The sequence below is a fragment of the Arvicanthis niloticus genome, chromosome 24, assembly GCF_011762505.2.
Source record: "Arvicanthis niloticus isolate mArvNil1 chromosome 24, mArvNil1.pat.X, whole genome shotgun sequence".
NCBI classification, from domain to species: Eukaryota; Metazoa; Chordata; class Mammalia; order Rodentia; family Muridae; genus Arvicanthis; species Arvicanthis niloticus.
The window spans coordinates 15,141,501-15,155,846 of NC_133432.1; the positions used below are offsets into that span (position 1 = coordinate 15,141,501).

General features: G+C 46.6%; 1 protein-coding gene across 1 annotated transcript; it reads right to left on the reverse strand.

The window, feature by feature from the left end:
* Nucleotides 1–124: 124 nt before the first annotated feature.
* On the reverse strand, nucleotides 125–11,685 carry Rilpl2 (Rab interacting lysosomal protein like 2). Its single transcript, XM_076922911.1, has 4 exons — nucleotides 11,005–11,685; nucleotides 5,943–6,094; nucleotides 5,018–5,122; nucleotides 125–592 (listed from the first exon to the last, which is right to left on the reverse strand). The coding sequence occupies exons 1-4, from the start codon at nucleotides 11,308–11,310 to the stop codon at nucleotides 562–564; spliced, it is 594 nt and encodes a 197-aa protein (XP_076779026.1). The 5' UTR covers nucleotides 11,311–11,685; the 3' UTR covers nucleotides 125–561.
* Nucleotides 11,686–14,346: the final 2,661 nt, after the last annotated feature.

Here is a 14,346-nt window from a genome sequence, read left to right on the forward strand (position 1 = left end):
GAGACAGCCTCCCTTGGCTGACACCTTACTTGGGTTCAATTGTATACACATGAATTATATGCCCACAGGCATATACACCATCTTAAAACTTAACTCTTTAAAAGAGACCAGTCTGAAACAGTACTAGAAACTATAAAAGTCTTTTCACTTTAATATAAAGAAAGTTGAATGAGAAAACTCAAGTATTCACCAAGTATCAATCAAGGCGATTCAATATTTCCCTACTTCTCCATCTCTCCCTGCCTCATGCTAATGACCAGATCACCACAGAGGCAAGAACAGGCTGCAGGCCAGAGGCCTGCATGTGTCCATGTGTGGAGGCAGGGTTCAGCTACGCTCTGTGTTCCTTTGCATTGTTTTTGACACTGCCTCGCTTGCCAAGGCCAAAGCTTACTAGCTGTCCAGTTCTGTCCCCAGGGAAGAGGTGAGCCTGGAGAGCATCTTCCTTTGACTTCTCTGAGGGCGAAGCACATTCATGGCACAGAAAGATGGTTCCAGAAGGCATATTGGCAATTGTCTTTGCAAATCAAGAGGGTCACCATCTTGGCGATGACCTTCAATCTAGGTATGCTTCCCTGACCGGAAAGAGAACCTGTGTGAGGGAAAGGACGAGAGAGCATGGTTTAAAAACAAAAACAAAAAACAAAACAAACAAAAAAAAAATAAAAACAAACGAAACAAAAAACAAAAACAAAAACAAAACAAAACAAAACAAAAACAAAAAACGGTCACTCAGGCTGTGCACTCAGAATCCATTCAGAGGCCTGTGTGATATTATAGTGGATACAGGCATTTGCCCCAAGCCTGACAATCTCAGCTTGATCCCTGGGAAGAGAATCTACTATAGCTTGCTGTCTGACCTCGACACATCAGTTGTGTTATGAGCACCCATACATAATCAAATAAGTAAATTTAATTAAACTTAAATTTGTCCAGAAGCCAGGGGTAGTAGCTTAAGCCTTTGATCCCAGCACTTGGGAGGCTCAGAAAGGATCTCTGAGTTGGAGGCCAGCCTGGTCTATATAGCAAATTCCAGGACAGCCAGAACTACGTAATAGAGACCCTGTCTTTTGTTATTGTTGTTGGGGTTTGTTTGTTTTGTTTGTTTGTTTTGAGACAAGGCTTCTCTGTGTAGCCCTGGCTGTCTTGGAACTCACTCTCTAGACCAGGCTGTCCTTGAACTCAGAAATCTGCCTGCCTCTACCTCCCAAGTGCTGGGATTAAAGGCATGTGCCACCACTGCCCATTGAGACCTTGTCTTTTAAATAATGAATATGTTGTTCAGGGCTTCTAATGGGACAGCATTGTTTTAGATGTTTCCATCTTTGGCTAATTTTACACTCATAAATTCTGTACTTGGCATGATTAATATTCCTGTTTTACAGATGAGCAATTTGAGGTCCTTTGGAACAGGCCGAACTGGGTAATGAGCTGGGCAACTGGCTTCCTAACTCCAGTCAGACACTGGCCTCTGGTTTTTGTTTTCAGGGGTTTCATGGTAGAGGGGGTAAAAATGGCTTTTCAACATAAACTATAATTTGAAGACAAATATTTATAATGAAGAACACCCGAGAGAGCTTTTAGAACTGATTACCAAGCAGGGCAGTGTGGCACAAGCCTTTAATCCCAGTCCTCAGGAGGCAGCCACTGGCAGGTGGATCTCTGAGTTCAAGGCCAGCCTGAACTATAGAGGAAGTCTGGGGACAGCCAGGACTACACAGAGAAACTCCATCTTGAAAAACAAGACTGGGCACAAGCCAAACCACAGGGGTGAGTACATTTGGCCTCCTCTGCTCTCAGGGCTGTTCATTCACAAAGCCCTTCCCTGGCTCCCCTTGTTTTCAAACAAGACAAAAATCCTTCTTAGCTTGACCTACTTACTCAGAAAGTCACCTGTCCCCTTGGCTCCTCCCCCACCCGTTTAATGAGTTTAGCTGATGGGAATCTACAACCTCAGCCACAGACATTTTACTTTTGCCATATTTGGCTCAAATGCCTGGGAATTGGCCCAAAGAAGTCCCGAAGGCGCAGCTGAAAGAAACCAATGGTTTCTGCCTTCTGGAGGCTCCATTTAGACAGAGATATACAGAAAAGGGAAAATTACCCTAGCCTCCCCAGAGCACGACAGCAGAATATGGTCATGTTACTAGACTGCTTGGAGCCCGTGTGCATCCCTCTCATGAAGAATGGGACCCCAGGCTGGGAGTAGTGTAGGTCACATCTGTAACCTCGGCACTTGGGAGGTAGAGGCAGAAGGATCAGGAGTTCAAGACCAGCCTGAGCAACTTTTAGTAAGAGTCTGTCTCAAAAAAAAAAAAAAAATTAATACAAAATAAAAAGAGGGCTGGGAATATAGCTCAGTATATTCCATTACGATGTAGGATAAAGGTGCACGCCTTTAATCCCGGCACTCGAGTCAGAATTATGTGGATCTCTGTAAGTTTGAAGCCAGCCTGGTCTATATAGAGTTCTGGGACAGCTAGGGCTACACAGAAACCCTGTCTCAAACACACACACACACACACACACACACACACACACGCACGCATGCAGGCACACACATGTGTAGGAGACGGCAGCTAAGGAATACTGAGGAGGGAAGGAAAAAGTATTTCCCAGGGAGGAGCCCCCAAATTGGATTTCCAATGCCAATGGTCAACCCTGAAACTATAAACATACCAGTAGTAACACAGGATAGACTGGGCAGGTTGTGCTTTTGTATTTAGGAGTGTGTGTGTGTGCGTGTGTGTGTGTGTGTGTACAATTTAAAAAATAGAAGCCATGAATTTCAGAGAAATACAGGGCACTTGGGAAGGGTCAAAGGAAGGAAAGGAAAGAAGAAAGGCCATAGTGGTACACACCTTTGATCCCAGCAGTTGGGAGGCAGAGGGAGGTGGATCTCTGAGTTCCAGGATAGCCAAAACTACACAGAGAAACCCTGTCTTGAAACAACAAAGGGGGTGGTGGGATCCTAGTGGTAAGGCACACACTTTTAAACTGCTACCCAGGAGGCATCGGCCAGTCTGGGACAGCCAGGATTATACAAAGAAACCCTGTCTTGAAAAACAAAACAGCAAAAATGTTCTTTAAGAAGCCTGTAGGAGCTGGGCAGTTGTGGCGCATGCCTTTAATCTCAGCACTTGGGAGGCAGAGACAGTCAGATTTCTGAGTTCAAGGCCAGCCTGGTCTACAACCAGCCTGGTCTACAGAGTGAGTTCAAGGACAGCCAGGGCTACACAGAAAACAAACAAACAAACAAAAAGAAGCCTGTAGGGCATTTTCTTAATTTGTGATTGATGCAGGAAGATCCAGCCATTGTGGGTGGTGCAAGCTCTGGGCTGATGGTTCTGGGTTCTTTAGAAAGTAGGCTGAGCAAGACATGAGGAGCAAGCCAGTAAGCAGTACTTTTCCATAGCCTCTGCTTCAGCTCCTGCCTCCAGGTTCCTGTCTCCTTTGAATTCTAGCTTCAACCTTATAGGGAAATTCCTTCTGCAGGAAGGTAAACAAGTCAAAAAAGCTTCAGGAAGTCCCTGAAACTGACCAAATTCACTAGGTCCCTGCGGAGTAAGCAATCTGAGAATCCTTCTGAGACTAACTGAACAGGACCACAAAGAAGACCCTGAGAACCAGTCTAGCTGCCTGGAAGACACTTCTAGGAGCCCAACTGAGGGACCTGGAAAGGACACTTTCCAGCTTGTTCTCCCGGCAGACTTAGTGCACTTCAGGTTCCCAGCTTTTGTGAGCTGTTATCTGTGCTGGGGTGGGCCTTGGTGATGCAGCTGTCTGAGTCATTTCTACTCCCATAAGTAATCCCTCACCTATACTCCTGTAAGTAACCCCAGGAAAACTCATGGTTCACCAAGTTGGACAGACTTTGGTGGTATTCGTATTTTGGTTGGCCATGGATTCCCTATCTGGGGTAAGAAGACTTGTGTTTCATCCCCAGGAAAAGTTTGGTCACACCATGCTGCCCAAAGTGCTTTTGATTATTAACTGTTCAACAGAAGTGGGAGTAAAATAAACCTTTTCTTCCCCAAGTGGCTTTTGCTCTTGGCATTTCATTGAGCAGTGGAAGACCTAACTTAGATACGCGTCAAAACAGATGAGCAGCAAATGCTCTTAACTGTTCAGCCATCTCTCCAGCCCCAACCTTCCTCCTCCTTATCTGAGAGAAGTGTATTGCACTAACAGAGAAGTTCCTTACAGAGAGATTTATCTTTAGTGTGTCAAGTTGCCAGCATCAGGCTCTCCCACCTTGGAGCCACTGCCAACAAGGGGTTCACTAGAACACAGACCCTGCTCTATTCCCATAATGCTTAACCCATAACCAAGATGGCTATGAACTGATGACTGAGCAAATCGTGTAGACAGCCTGGCTTCAAAAAGACAACCAGATGACCTATTGCCCAAATTGGACATGGTGGGAGGCAAAATATTACAACACACTGCTTAGAACATCATGCAACTGAAAATTCACTACTTTAAAAAAATTTTTTATTGTTTCTCAATACAGGGTTTTTCTCTGCAACAGAGTCCTGACTATACTGGAACTTACCCTGTAGACCAGGCTGGCCTTGAACTCACAGAGATCCCTCTGCCTCCCAAGTGCTGGGATTAAAGGTATGCACCACCACACCTGGACTCACCATTTCTGGAATATTCCATTTAATATTTTTGGACCTTGGTTGACCACGGCTAGGTAAAACCTAGTATACAGAATAGTTAACCTATGATTATAATGATATTAGTAACATTATGGTTCAAAGTATTTGAGTCAGAGAGATTCTCATTCAGTGAGCAGACTCGTTCCCGCACCTTGCCAGAATCTGTCCAATGCCTAGACTTCCTCCTGGCATTGGTTACAGCTATAGAAGGGGGCATAAAGCTTTCCTACTGGCTGCAACCAAATCCCAGGAGGGAGAAGAACCTCCCCATCCCAAGGCTGCCCAGCCTCCCCTCAACCCACAACGTCTCATGCTCATGATATGGCTGTGATGGGGGCATCCAGGTGACTCACAGCTTCTTCATAATGGTCCTCTCCTCCTTCTCGCCGTTGCCCATGGTAACCACAGCATCCTTCTCTCTTCTTCCTCCTGCAGTTTCTCTGGGTGGAAGTAGACCACTGGGAAAATAGGAGGAGGCGAGTAAATAGTTGTGCCCCATGTTGCTTTTCTGGGGGTTTTAGTTCAGTGGTTCAGCACATGCTTAGTACACATGATGCCTCACATTCCATCCCTTGACACCAAAAATAAATAAAACAAGACATTTGTTGTAGTCATGTTTTGAGACAAAGTGGCATGATGTAGACCAGGCTGGCCTCTAACTTACAGAGATCTACCTGCCTCTGACCCTTGAATGCTGTATCAAAGGGGTGTTCTATCAAGTCTGACCCTGTTGTCTTGAATCACTGTCTCATTATACAGCCCAGGATGACTTGAACTCATGAGCCTCCAGACTTACATTAGGATTAGAGGTATGCATGATCTCACATGCACAGACCTCTTTTATGTTTATTTGTAGAGAGGTTTATAACCTTCCTGCTTCTACCTCTGGAGTGCTGGGATAACACGCACATGCCCCCCCCCCCCATCACCCTCCAAGCCTAGATTTCCTCCCCCCCCCCCCCAAGACAGGGTTTCTCTGTGTAGCCCTGACTGTCCTGGAACTCGCTCTGTAAACCAGGCTGGCCTCGAACTCACAGAACCTGCCTCTGCCTTCCAAGCGCTGGGATTTAAACCCATGCACCACCACTGCCCAGATGCCTGGACACATCTTCCCACTAGACTATCAAGGACTTTTGCTACTAAGGGCCCACACTGTCCAGTGCTGTGCAGCTGTGCGCTTGGTGCCTGGTACAGAGTGGGTGTTCAGTAAACTGAGTGAGTGAACACAGGAGCCGGTCTGTGACAGGGTGAGCATCCTAGGCACCACAGGGAGCCCACCTCCTATAGCACTGCAGCTCCTCCTGCACCAGCAGCAGCTGTGACTTGAGCTTGTTCCGCTCCTGCAGCACATCCCTCAGTTCTTGCAGAGTGAAACGGGGCCGGTTGGGGTCTGTCAGATCCACTACCATTTTGTCTGGTCCCAAGTTCATCTGAAAGACAACATACCAACAGGCTCGGTCACCATGATGGGCCACCCTGGTCCATGAAGGGACCTACTACTGCTCAAACTGAGGACTGGGATTTGGAAATGACAGGCGTAGGAATGGACGGGATGCATGGATGAAAACCAGAGTTCAGGGCTGGTGAGATGGCTCTGCAGTTAAAGAGTACTCAGTGTTCTTGCAGACGACCCAAATTGGGTACCTAGCACTCACAAACATTTATAACGCTAGTTCCAGAGGATCCAACACCCTCTTCTGGCCTCAGAAGGCATTAAGCAAACACATGTGGTGCACGTATACAGGCAGGCAATACACCCACACAAATGAAATAAAAATAAATACGTTAGGGCTGGAGAGATGGCTCAGCAGTTAAGAGCACTGACTGCTCTTCCAGGGGACCTGAGTTCAATTCCCAGCACCCACATGGTGGCTCATCTGTCATGGGATCCAACAGCCTCTTCTGGTGTGTCTAAAACAGCGACAGTGTACTCATATACATAAATCTTTTAATTAATTAATTAAAAAGGAGGAAGATGCTGAACGCCGAAGGCCTGCCTCACACGTGTGAAGCCAGGGGATCCTTCCCCTTCATCAAAAAAGCCCAAGAAAATAATGAACCACAGCGGTTTCGAGACTCAATGTATCATGTCATTCGAAAACCCAATGTGACTCCCACAGGACACGTAGGCTGTTTCTAGTCTCCAGATGCATTCCATTGCCTCTGGTGAAGATAAAGGCTTACGAACAATTGGACTTCACAGGCTTCCGTAGTGGTGCCTGAGTATACATACATTCAGTTCAGAACTCCTACCTCTGATAACAAGACAGTGGAATTTTGCCAAATTCACAGAAAAACAAAGACATTCTTCATTTTTTTTTTTTAAATAGAACTGCTGACTCAAGACTTCCCAAGTCACTCCCTGGGTGGCTGAAGGGTGCCTGGGAAATCTTTTACCAGTTCCTGAGTCCAGAGAGTAAAACAAAAATTAGGTCAGACATGGTGGCACAAATCCCCAGCACTCAGGAGGCACAGGCAGGTGGAGCGCTATGATTTCAAGGCCAGCCTGGTCTATAATAGAGAGTTCCAGAACAGCCAAAGTACACAAAGAGACCCTGCCTCAAAAAAAAACAAAGCCCAGGGAGAGGGGCATTAGGAAAACAGGTCACCACCTCGAGGATGAAAATAAATAAATAAATAAACAAACAAAAAGCCCAGGTTTTCTTTGTTGGGAGAGGTTGCTTGTTTTTGAGACAGGGCCTCTCAAGGTAGCCTGGGCTATCCTGAAACTTGCTATGTAGACCAGCCTGGCCCCAAATTCACAGAGATCCACCTGCCCCTATCTCCTAGAGTGCTGGGATTAAAGGCATGTACCACCATGCTTGGCAGTTTTCGGACTTTTTGTTTTGTTTAGGTTGATTGGTTGGTTTCTGGTCTTTTAAGACCAGATCTCAATCTGTAGCTCCCGCTGGTCTCATAGTAATACTCCTATCTCTGCCTTCTGGCTGCTGGGCTAACTGACATGCAGCACCAGGTCCAGAGAAGCTGGTTATGTCCAACTTTCAGCCGCATTACAGGAAAGTCACCAAGAAGCAGAGAGGCAGTGAGGTGATCACACACCTTGGCCCAGGAAGTGGCAGTATTAGGAAGTATGGCCTTGTTGGAGGAAGTGTGAAACTGTAGGTGGGGTTTGGCCCAGAGAGTCTTCCTAGCAGCTTGGAAGATGGGTCATTTGCTTGCTTTCAGAACAAGATGTAGAACTCTCAGCTCCTTCTCCAGTACCATGCCTGCCTGGATGCTGCCATGCTTCCTGCCTTGATGATAATGGACTGAACCTCTGAACCTGTAAGCCAGTCCCAGTTAAATGTTGTCCTTTCTAAGAGTTGTCTTGGTCATGGTGTTTGTTCACAGCAAGACAATATTTGCTACAAAACCTAAAGCCATGTTTGATCCCCAGATCCCACAAGGTCAAAAGACAGAATCCATTCCAGAGAGCTGTATGTACATCACCAGTCCTGAACACATAACCAAATAAAGAAATGTAGAAAACAACAATTCGAGGGGCGGTGGTGGTGCACGCCTTTAATCCCAGCACTTGGGAGGCAGAGGCAGGTGGATTTCTGAGTTCGAGGCCAGCCTGGTCTACAGAGTGAGTTCCAGGAAAGTCAGGGCTACACAGAGAAACCCTGTCTCGAAAAACCAAAATAATAATAATAATAATAATAATAATAATAATAATAATAATAAAAATAGAACTGGGAAAATGGCTCAATGGTTAAGAGCACTGACTCTTCTTCCTGAGGTCCTGAGTTTCAATTCCCAGCAACCACGTGGTGGCTCACAACCATCTGTAATGGGGTCTGATGCCTTCTTCTGGTGTGTCGGAAGACAGCTACAGTGTACTCAGATAAATAAAATAAATCTTTAAATAAATAAATAAATAAAGTAAAGTTGGTAAATAAATTTCATGTTACATATATTTGGCTATAAGTAAAGGTAATTTTAAAATCATCAAACAGTATTTTAAAAAACCACAGTATTTTAATAAACCCAGTGAAAATACATTATTTTATTTTATGCCTTTTCTTTTCCTTCTTTTTTTCCTTTTTGGAGGCATGGTCTTGCCCTGTAGCCCAAGCTGGCCTGAAACTCCCTATGGTCTTGCCGTGGCCTCCCAAGCTGGTATGACAGCCATGTGTCACCACATCCGGCCACCCACCCCACTCCACACACACCCCATCTTAAGACTGTATTTAAGGAAGAAAATATGCCACCTCATCTTGTGTCTCTGACACTTGTCCCCTCTACCCTATGGGGGAAATCACTGGGCCCCATGCAAACCGCTGTTTCCAGGCCTTGATGCAGCTTCCTCCACTTCCCTGTGCCTGAAGCCCAAACTCACCAAAGAGCATGAGCATGGTGGCTGAGTAACCCAGGCAGCTCAAAGCAGTTACACTTTTCTTGAATCTCCAAGGCCAGGTTAGGACAGAAGGGTCTCTCTGCAGATACAACTGTCGTCACTGTAACTTAGAAGCTGGTAAGATATACCAGTGGTAGTAGTTCACGTCCTTGCTTCTGACACTCAGAAAGACTGAGGCAGGAGGAGTACCATGAGTTTGAAGCCAGCCTGGGCAGCAGAGTAGGACCCTGCCTTAAATAATACCAACAAGAAAGCAGTAAGTGGAAAAAAAAAAAAAAAAAAAAAAAAAAAAAGGGCATCTGGAGGTGCAGCTGGATGGTTGGTTGAGCAGCTGTATATCTCGAGATTGAGTGGTGTGTGTGTGTGTGGTGTAGTAAGAGGAAGTCCTTTCTTAAAAAGTTTTGTTTAAGCTGGGCATAATGGCTCATACCTGTAATCTTAGCGCCCTGGATGCTTAGGTAGGATGGTATCTGGGAGTCTGAAGCCTGTCTACATGGGTAATTCCAGGCCAGTGAGGGCTACTTTAATGAGATCCCTTCAAGAAAAAGAAAAAGAAAGAAAAGAAAAAGAAAGAGAGAGAGATTTTATCTTCTACCAGAAAAAATAATAAAGCAAGGAGTGGGGGGTATCAGTCAGCTGTATACTGTTTATGTAGCATATTCAGGCCCCTCTACTGGCCCAACATTTTGACCCTAAACCACAGAAACAACAACATAACCCCACCCCACCCCCCCCCCCACAGCTTCTTAGATCTCTCTTCAGACCCACGGGTTCTATCAATGTTGGGCTTTGCTGCTGTCCCTTTTGAAGAACGTGACTCTGAAATGTGCTCATGAAACCATCATCCGAGGTCAAAGTCATAGATGCAGTGGGCAGGACTAGAGGGACTGCTCAGGGTTAAAGGGTCTCAACAGAAGGCTTAGGGCAATGAGTCTGATGCTGAGGAGAGCTGGCATGGAGGAAGGAGAAAATCACCTTAGGAACTCGTTTTCTGAGAAGCACACATGCGCTCTCGAAGGCTCTCCCCCACCCCTCCTCCTCTCTGTCTCTCTCTGTCTCTCTGTCTCTGTCTCTCTTTCTCTCTCTCTCTCTCTCTCTCTCTCTCTCTCTCTCTCTCTCTCTCTCTCTCTCTCACACACACACACACACACACACACACACCAAACAAGTATGCACAGGAATAATATGAATAAAGAAAGAATTTTTTTAAAAGAAGAAAGTAAATCGGGCGCTGGTAGTGCATGCTTTTTAATCCGAGCACTCAACAGGCAGAGGCAAGTGGATCTATGTGAGTTTCAGGCCAGCCTGGTCTACAGACCGAATTCCAGGACAGCCAAGGCTACACAGAGAAACCTTGTCTCGAACAACAAAACAAAAACAATCAAAGAGAGAAAGAAAGAAAGAAAAGAAAAAGAAACTGAAATAGGGGCAGGAGAGAAGGCTCAGAGGTTGAGAGCATTGGCTGCTCTTGCAGAGGCCTTGGGTTCTATTCCCAGCACCCATAAGACAACATTCACGAATCCATGTAGAGTGGGGTAATTCAACGCCCTCTTCTGACCTCCCGGGACACTACACGCATAGCATATTGTGCACAGACATATGAAGGCAATATGTCCATACAACTAAAAATAAAAGTTAAAAAACATTTTTACGGGCAGTGGTGGCGCACGCCTTTAATCCCAGCACTTAGGAGGCAGAGGCAGGTGGATTTCTGAGTTCGAGGCCAGCCTGGTCTACAGAGTGAGTTCCAGGACAGCCAGGGCTACACAGAGAAACCCTGTCTCGAAAAAGAAAGAAAGAAAGAAAGAAAGAAAGAAAGAAAGAAAGAAAGAAAGAAAACCATTTTTAAAGAAACTAAGTAAATTAGAAGTGAAACAGTTGGCTTCTGACATGGAACACCGCAGGGTCAGACACTTAGTAGGTACGCAATAAATGTTAACTGTAGGGAAACTTCCATACTGAGGCTTGGGTTTTCCTCACCTGGGCTCCGGACACACCGGCTCTCCGCAACCCCTCCACCTCCTGCTTGAGGTTGTCTCTCTCCATCCTCAGCTCCTCGACTGCCAGGCTGCCCTCGTTCACCAGGGCCTCCAGCATCTCCATCACACGTACGATCTTAAACTGCAGCCGGGTGACGCGGGGGTCGCTGCCCAGGGCCATCAGCTCGCGGCCCACCACATAGGAGATGTCGTACACGTCGTCGGTGGTTAGCTGCAGGGGGCTCTTGGCCAGGACGCCCTCGTCTTCCTCGCCATCCTCCTCCTCCCGCACAGGGGGGTCCTCCATGGTATCCTGGACTTCGGCGACCTCCGAGGCTTCTGTCACCTACGCGTCCACTGGCCCTGGTTCAGGGAAACTTTGCACTGGGCCGAGTCCACGCCGTGCGCAGTCTAGGTGGCTGTGGGGTATTTCGCCGAGTAGCGGGTAGCACCGAACCATGGAAAGACGCGCGCAGCCCCACACTCGTGCGCCAAAAGTGAGGGACACGCACAGGGGACTGTGGGAAGCGAAGCAGGGAGGAAGGGGCACCGAGAAGCACTCAAGGCCTGGTAGTCCGTGAGGGAGGAGCCTCCCGTAGCTCCGCCCTTGGTGACGGGCGCGTGAGAAGCCTGGTTTCCATGGAGACGGGGGCGGACTTCCCAGGGTGGTCATGGAAAGATGGTATTTAAAAAAAAAAAAAAGGCTCACAAGATTTTTACTTTGCAAACTTGAGCTTTCCAGCTATCGAATTTGCATGGCAAGAGAGGGGAAATCCGGGTCGCTCTTGAAGGGTATTTTTTTTTTTTAATTGCGTAGCAAATAACAACCGTTCAGCTGGGCATGAGCAGCAGTTGGTAGAGCTTGGCAACATGGGCCTCTACCACTGAGCTAGCAATCTTGCTGGCTACCCAGTTATATGTCCATACACGCGCGAGAGAAAGTGCACGGAGCCCCGACTCCCCTGCACCATGAATGCACCTTGAAACCAGGCTGCTGAATGCGGCGTGCACATGGCGTCCTTTCTAGGAAAGATACAGAATAGAGTTCTCAGGCAGGAGAGGAGTATCAGCTTCCTGTGAAGAAAAAGAGCAACGGTTGGTCCGCTTCCGAAGCTGACGACTCAAACAGCTCCCTTTAAGTGAGATTTGTTAGAATAAAGGGCCTCATGGCAGGGATCAGATCTCGAGGTGGAGGGAGAGCATTATCAGATAGCAACAAGTTCTAAACTAAGAACTGGGATGTTTAAAGTTTAGAGAGGAGCTCCTTTAAGAATGAAACAAGAGCGGGGCATTGTTGGTCATTTAATGCTACCACTTGAGAGGCAGAAGCAGACAGATCTCTGTGAGTTCGAGACCACCCTGGTCTACAGAGTGAGCTGGGGAGGGGAGGGTGGAGGGAAGGAGAGAGAATAAGCATGGAATATCACTAAGTCTTTGGTGTGCGTGCACATTTATTTGTATGTCCACATGTTTGGAGGCCAGAGGTTAATACCTTACGTCTTCCTCAATTACTCACCAACCTCTTGTTTGTTTTGATTTTTTGGTGTGGGAGATTTCTTTTAGTTTTTTTTTTTTGTTGTTGTTGTTGTTGTTTGGTTTGTGTTTTGTTTCTTTCAGACGAGGTTTCTCTGTGTAGCCCTGGCTGTCCTGGAACTCAACACTGTTGACCAGGCTAACTTTGAACTCACAGAGATCCTCCTGCTTCTGCCTCCTGAGAACTGCGACTCATGTTTGTTTTGTTTGAAACAGGTTTCCCTGCGTAGCCCTGGCTGTCCGGGAACTTACTAGGTCAGGGGAGAGCTTCCAGAAGGTTCTTTTGTCCCCTCCTACCTGGATGTTGAAGCGCTGCAACAATTCACACACATCACTGTATCTGGCTTTTTATGGAGCTCAGGTCCCCATGCTTGCTCTCCCCTTGGGTCATCTCATTGACAGTCTGCCTTATTTATTTGCTCTTAAGACAGGGCCTCGCACTGCACCTGGAGCTGATTCTGTAGGCTGCCTGGCCAGTGAGTACCAGGCATCTGCCTGTCTCCACTTCCCTAGCACTGAGATTACAGACTTGAGCCATCACGCCCAGCTTTCATGTGGCTTCTGGGGATTGGACTCAGTCCTGTGTTTGCAGAGCAAGTGATTTACTGAGCCATCCCCCAGCCCTCTGGGTTACTGTGTTCCCTTTAACATGTCCAGATACCAAGATAGCCTGGAACTTCTTCCAAATGAAAGCCTTGCCTTGAAATTTTTCTAGAAATCAACCCACAATTTTCTTCCTCCTTACCGTATATTCTTCTATTACATAGTAAAGCCCATGAAATGATGCTTTTAAACCAAATCAGGACTAGGGACATGATGGTAGGTAAAAGCATTAGCTTTGCACAAATTGACAACCCAAGTTGGATCCTCAAAACACATGTAAAGAGCCACATGCAGAGGGCTGGAGAGATGGCTCAGCAGTTAAGAGCACTGACTGCTCTTCTAGAGGTCCTGAGTTCAATTCCCAGCAACTACATGATGGCTCACAGCCACTTGTATTCATATACATAAAATAAACAAAGCTTAAAACCACCAGAGCCACATGAAGTGGTAAACATCAAGAGACCCTGCCTCTGAAAGGTGGAAGAGAGAGGAGAACCATCTCTGATTTCCACAGTGTAACTGTGGCACAGGCACACTCAAAGTGAAAGCCAGTTACTTAAAGGCACATACCTTTAATCCAAGCACTAAGACCTCAGATCTAAGTTCTAGGCCAGTCTAGTGTTCTTAGTTGGGGGGGGGGGGGTTGGGCACAGAGGTTGGTGCTTGCCTTTAGTATCAGTACTGGGGAGGCAGAAGCAGGTGAATCTCTGTGAATTCAGGGCCAGCCTTGTCTACAGAGTGAGGTTCCAGGATGCTCAGGGCTTGTTACAAAAGAGAAACAAATTTCAAGGCAACCCTCCCTCTTGAGAAGTCCACAGCACATCTTGGGTGTATAGTGTGTTCTCAGCCTGACCTCTTCTCTTTCCTCTTCCCACATACTCTACTGGCCTTCAGAAAGTCAGTAACTTTGCTTTTTTTTTTTTTTTCTTCAAAACCACTATTTCCCCAAGATAAGTTAAGACAGAAGAGACAGAAAAAAAAAGAAAAAAAAAAAAAAAAAAAAGAAACGGAAAACAGAAGTAAGTGGGTGGAGAGGTCACACGTCATCAAAGTGGAACTGGAGATGTTTGGGGCCTGACACCCACAAACAGTAACGTTCCACCAGCAGCTGATCTGTGTGGGGCCTGAGCCTGTTGTTCAGGTCTTCTGGCTTTTTGTGACGTCGCCGATTTCCTGAGTGGCTCCTTCAAGGTTGTAGACATTGCTC

Bases quoted from the DNA above. Each gene is read 5' to 3' on its own strand.
- Rilpl2 (XM_076922911.1), bottom strand. From the start codon at position 11,310: ATGGAGGACCCCCCTGTGCGGGAGGAGGAGGATGGCGAGGAAGACGAG. The intron at 6,095-11,004 runs GTGAGGAAAACC...GTTGTCTTTCAG, and splicing joins CCGGTGTGTCCGGAGCCCAG to ATGAACTTGGGACCAGACAA. The intron at 593-5,017 runs GTGAGTCACCTG...TCCCTCACACAG, and splicing joins AGGACCATTATGAAGAAGCT to GTTCTCTTTCCGGTCAGGGA.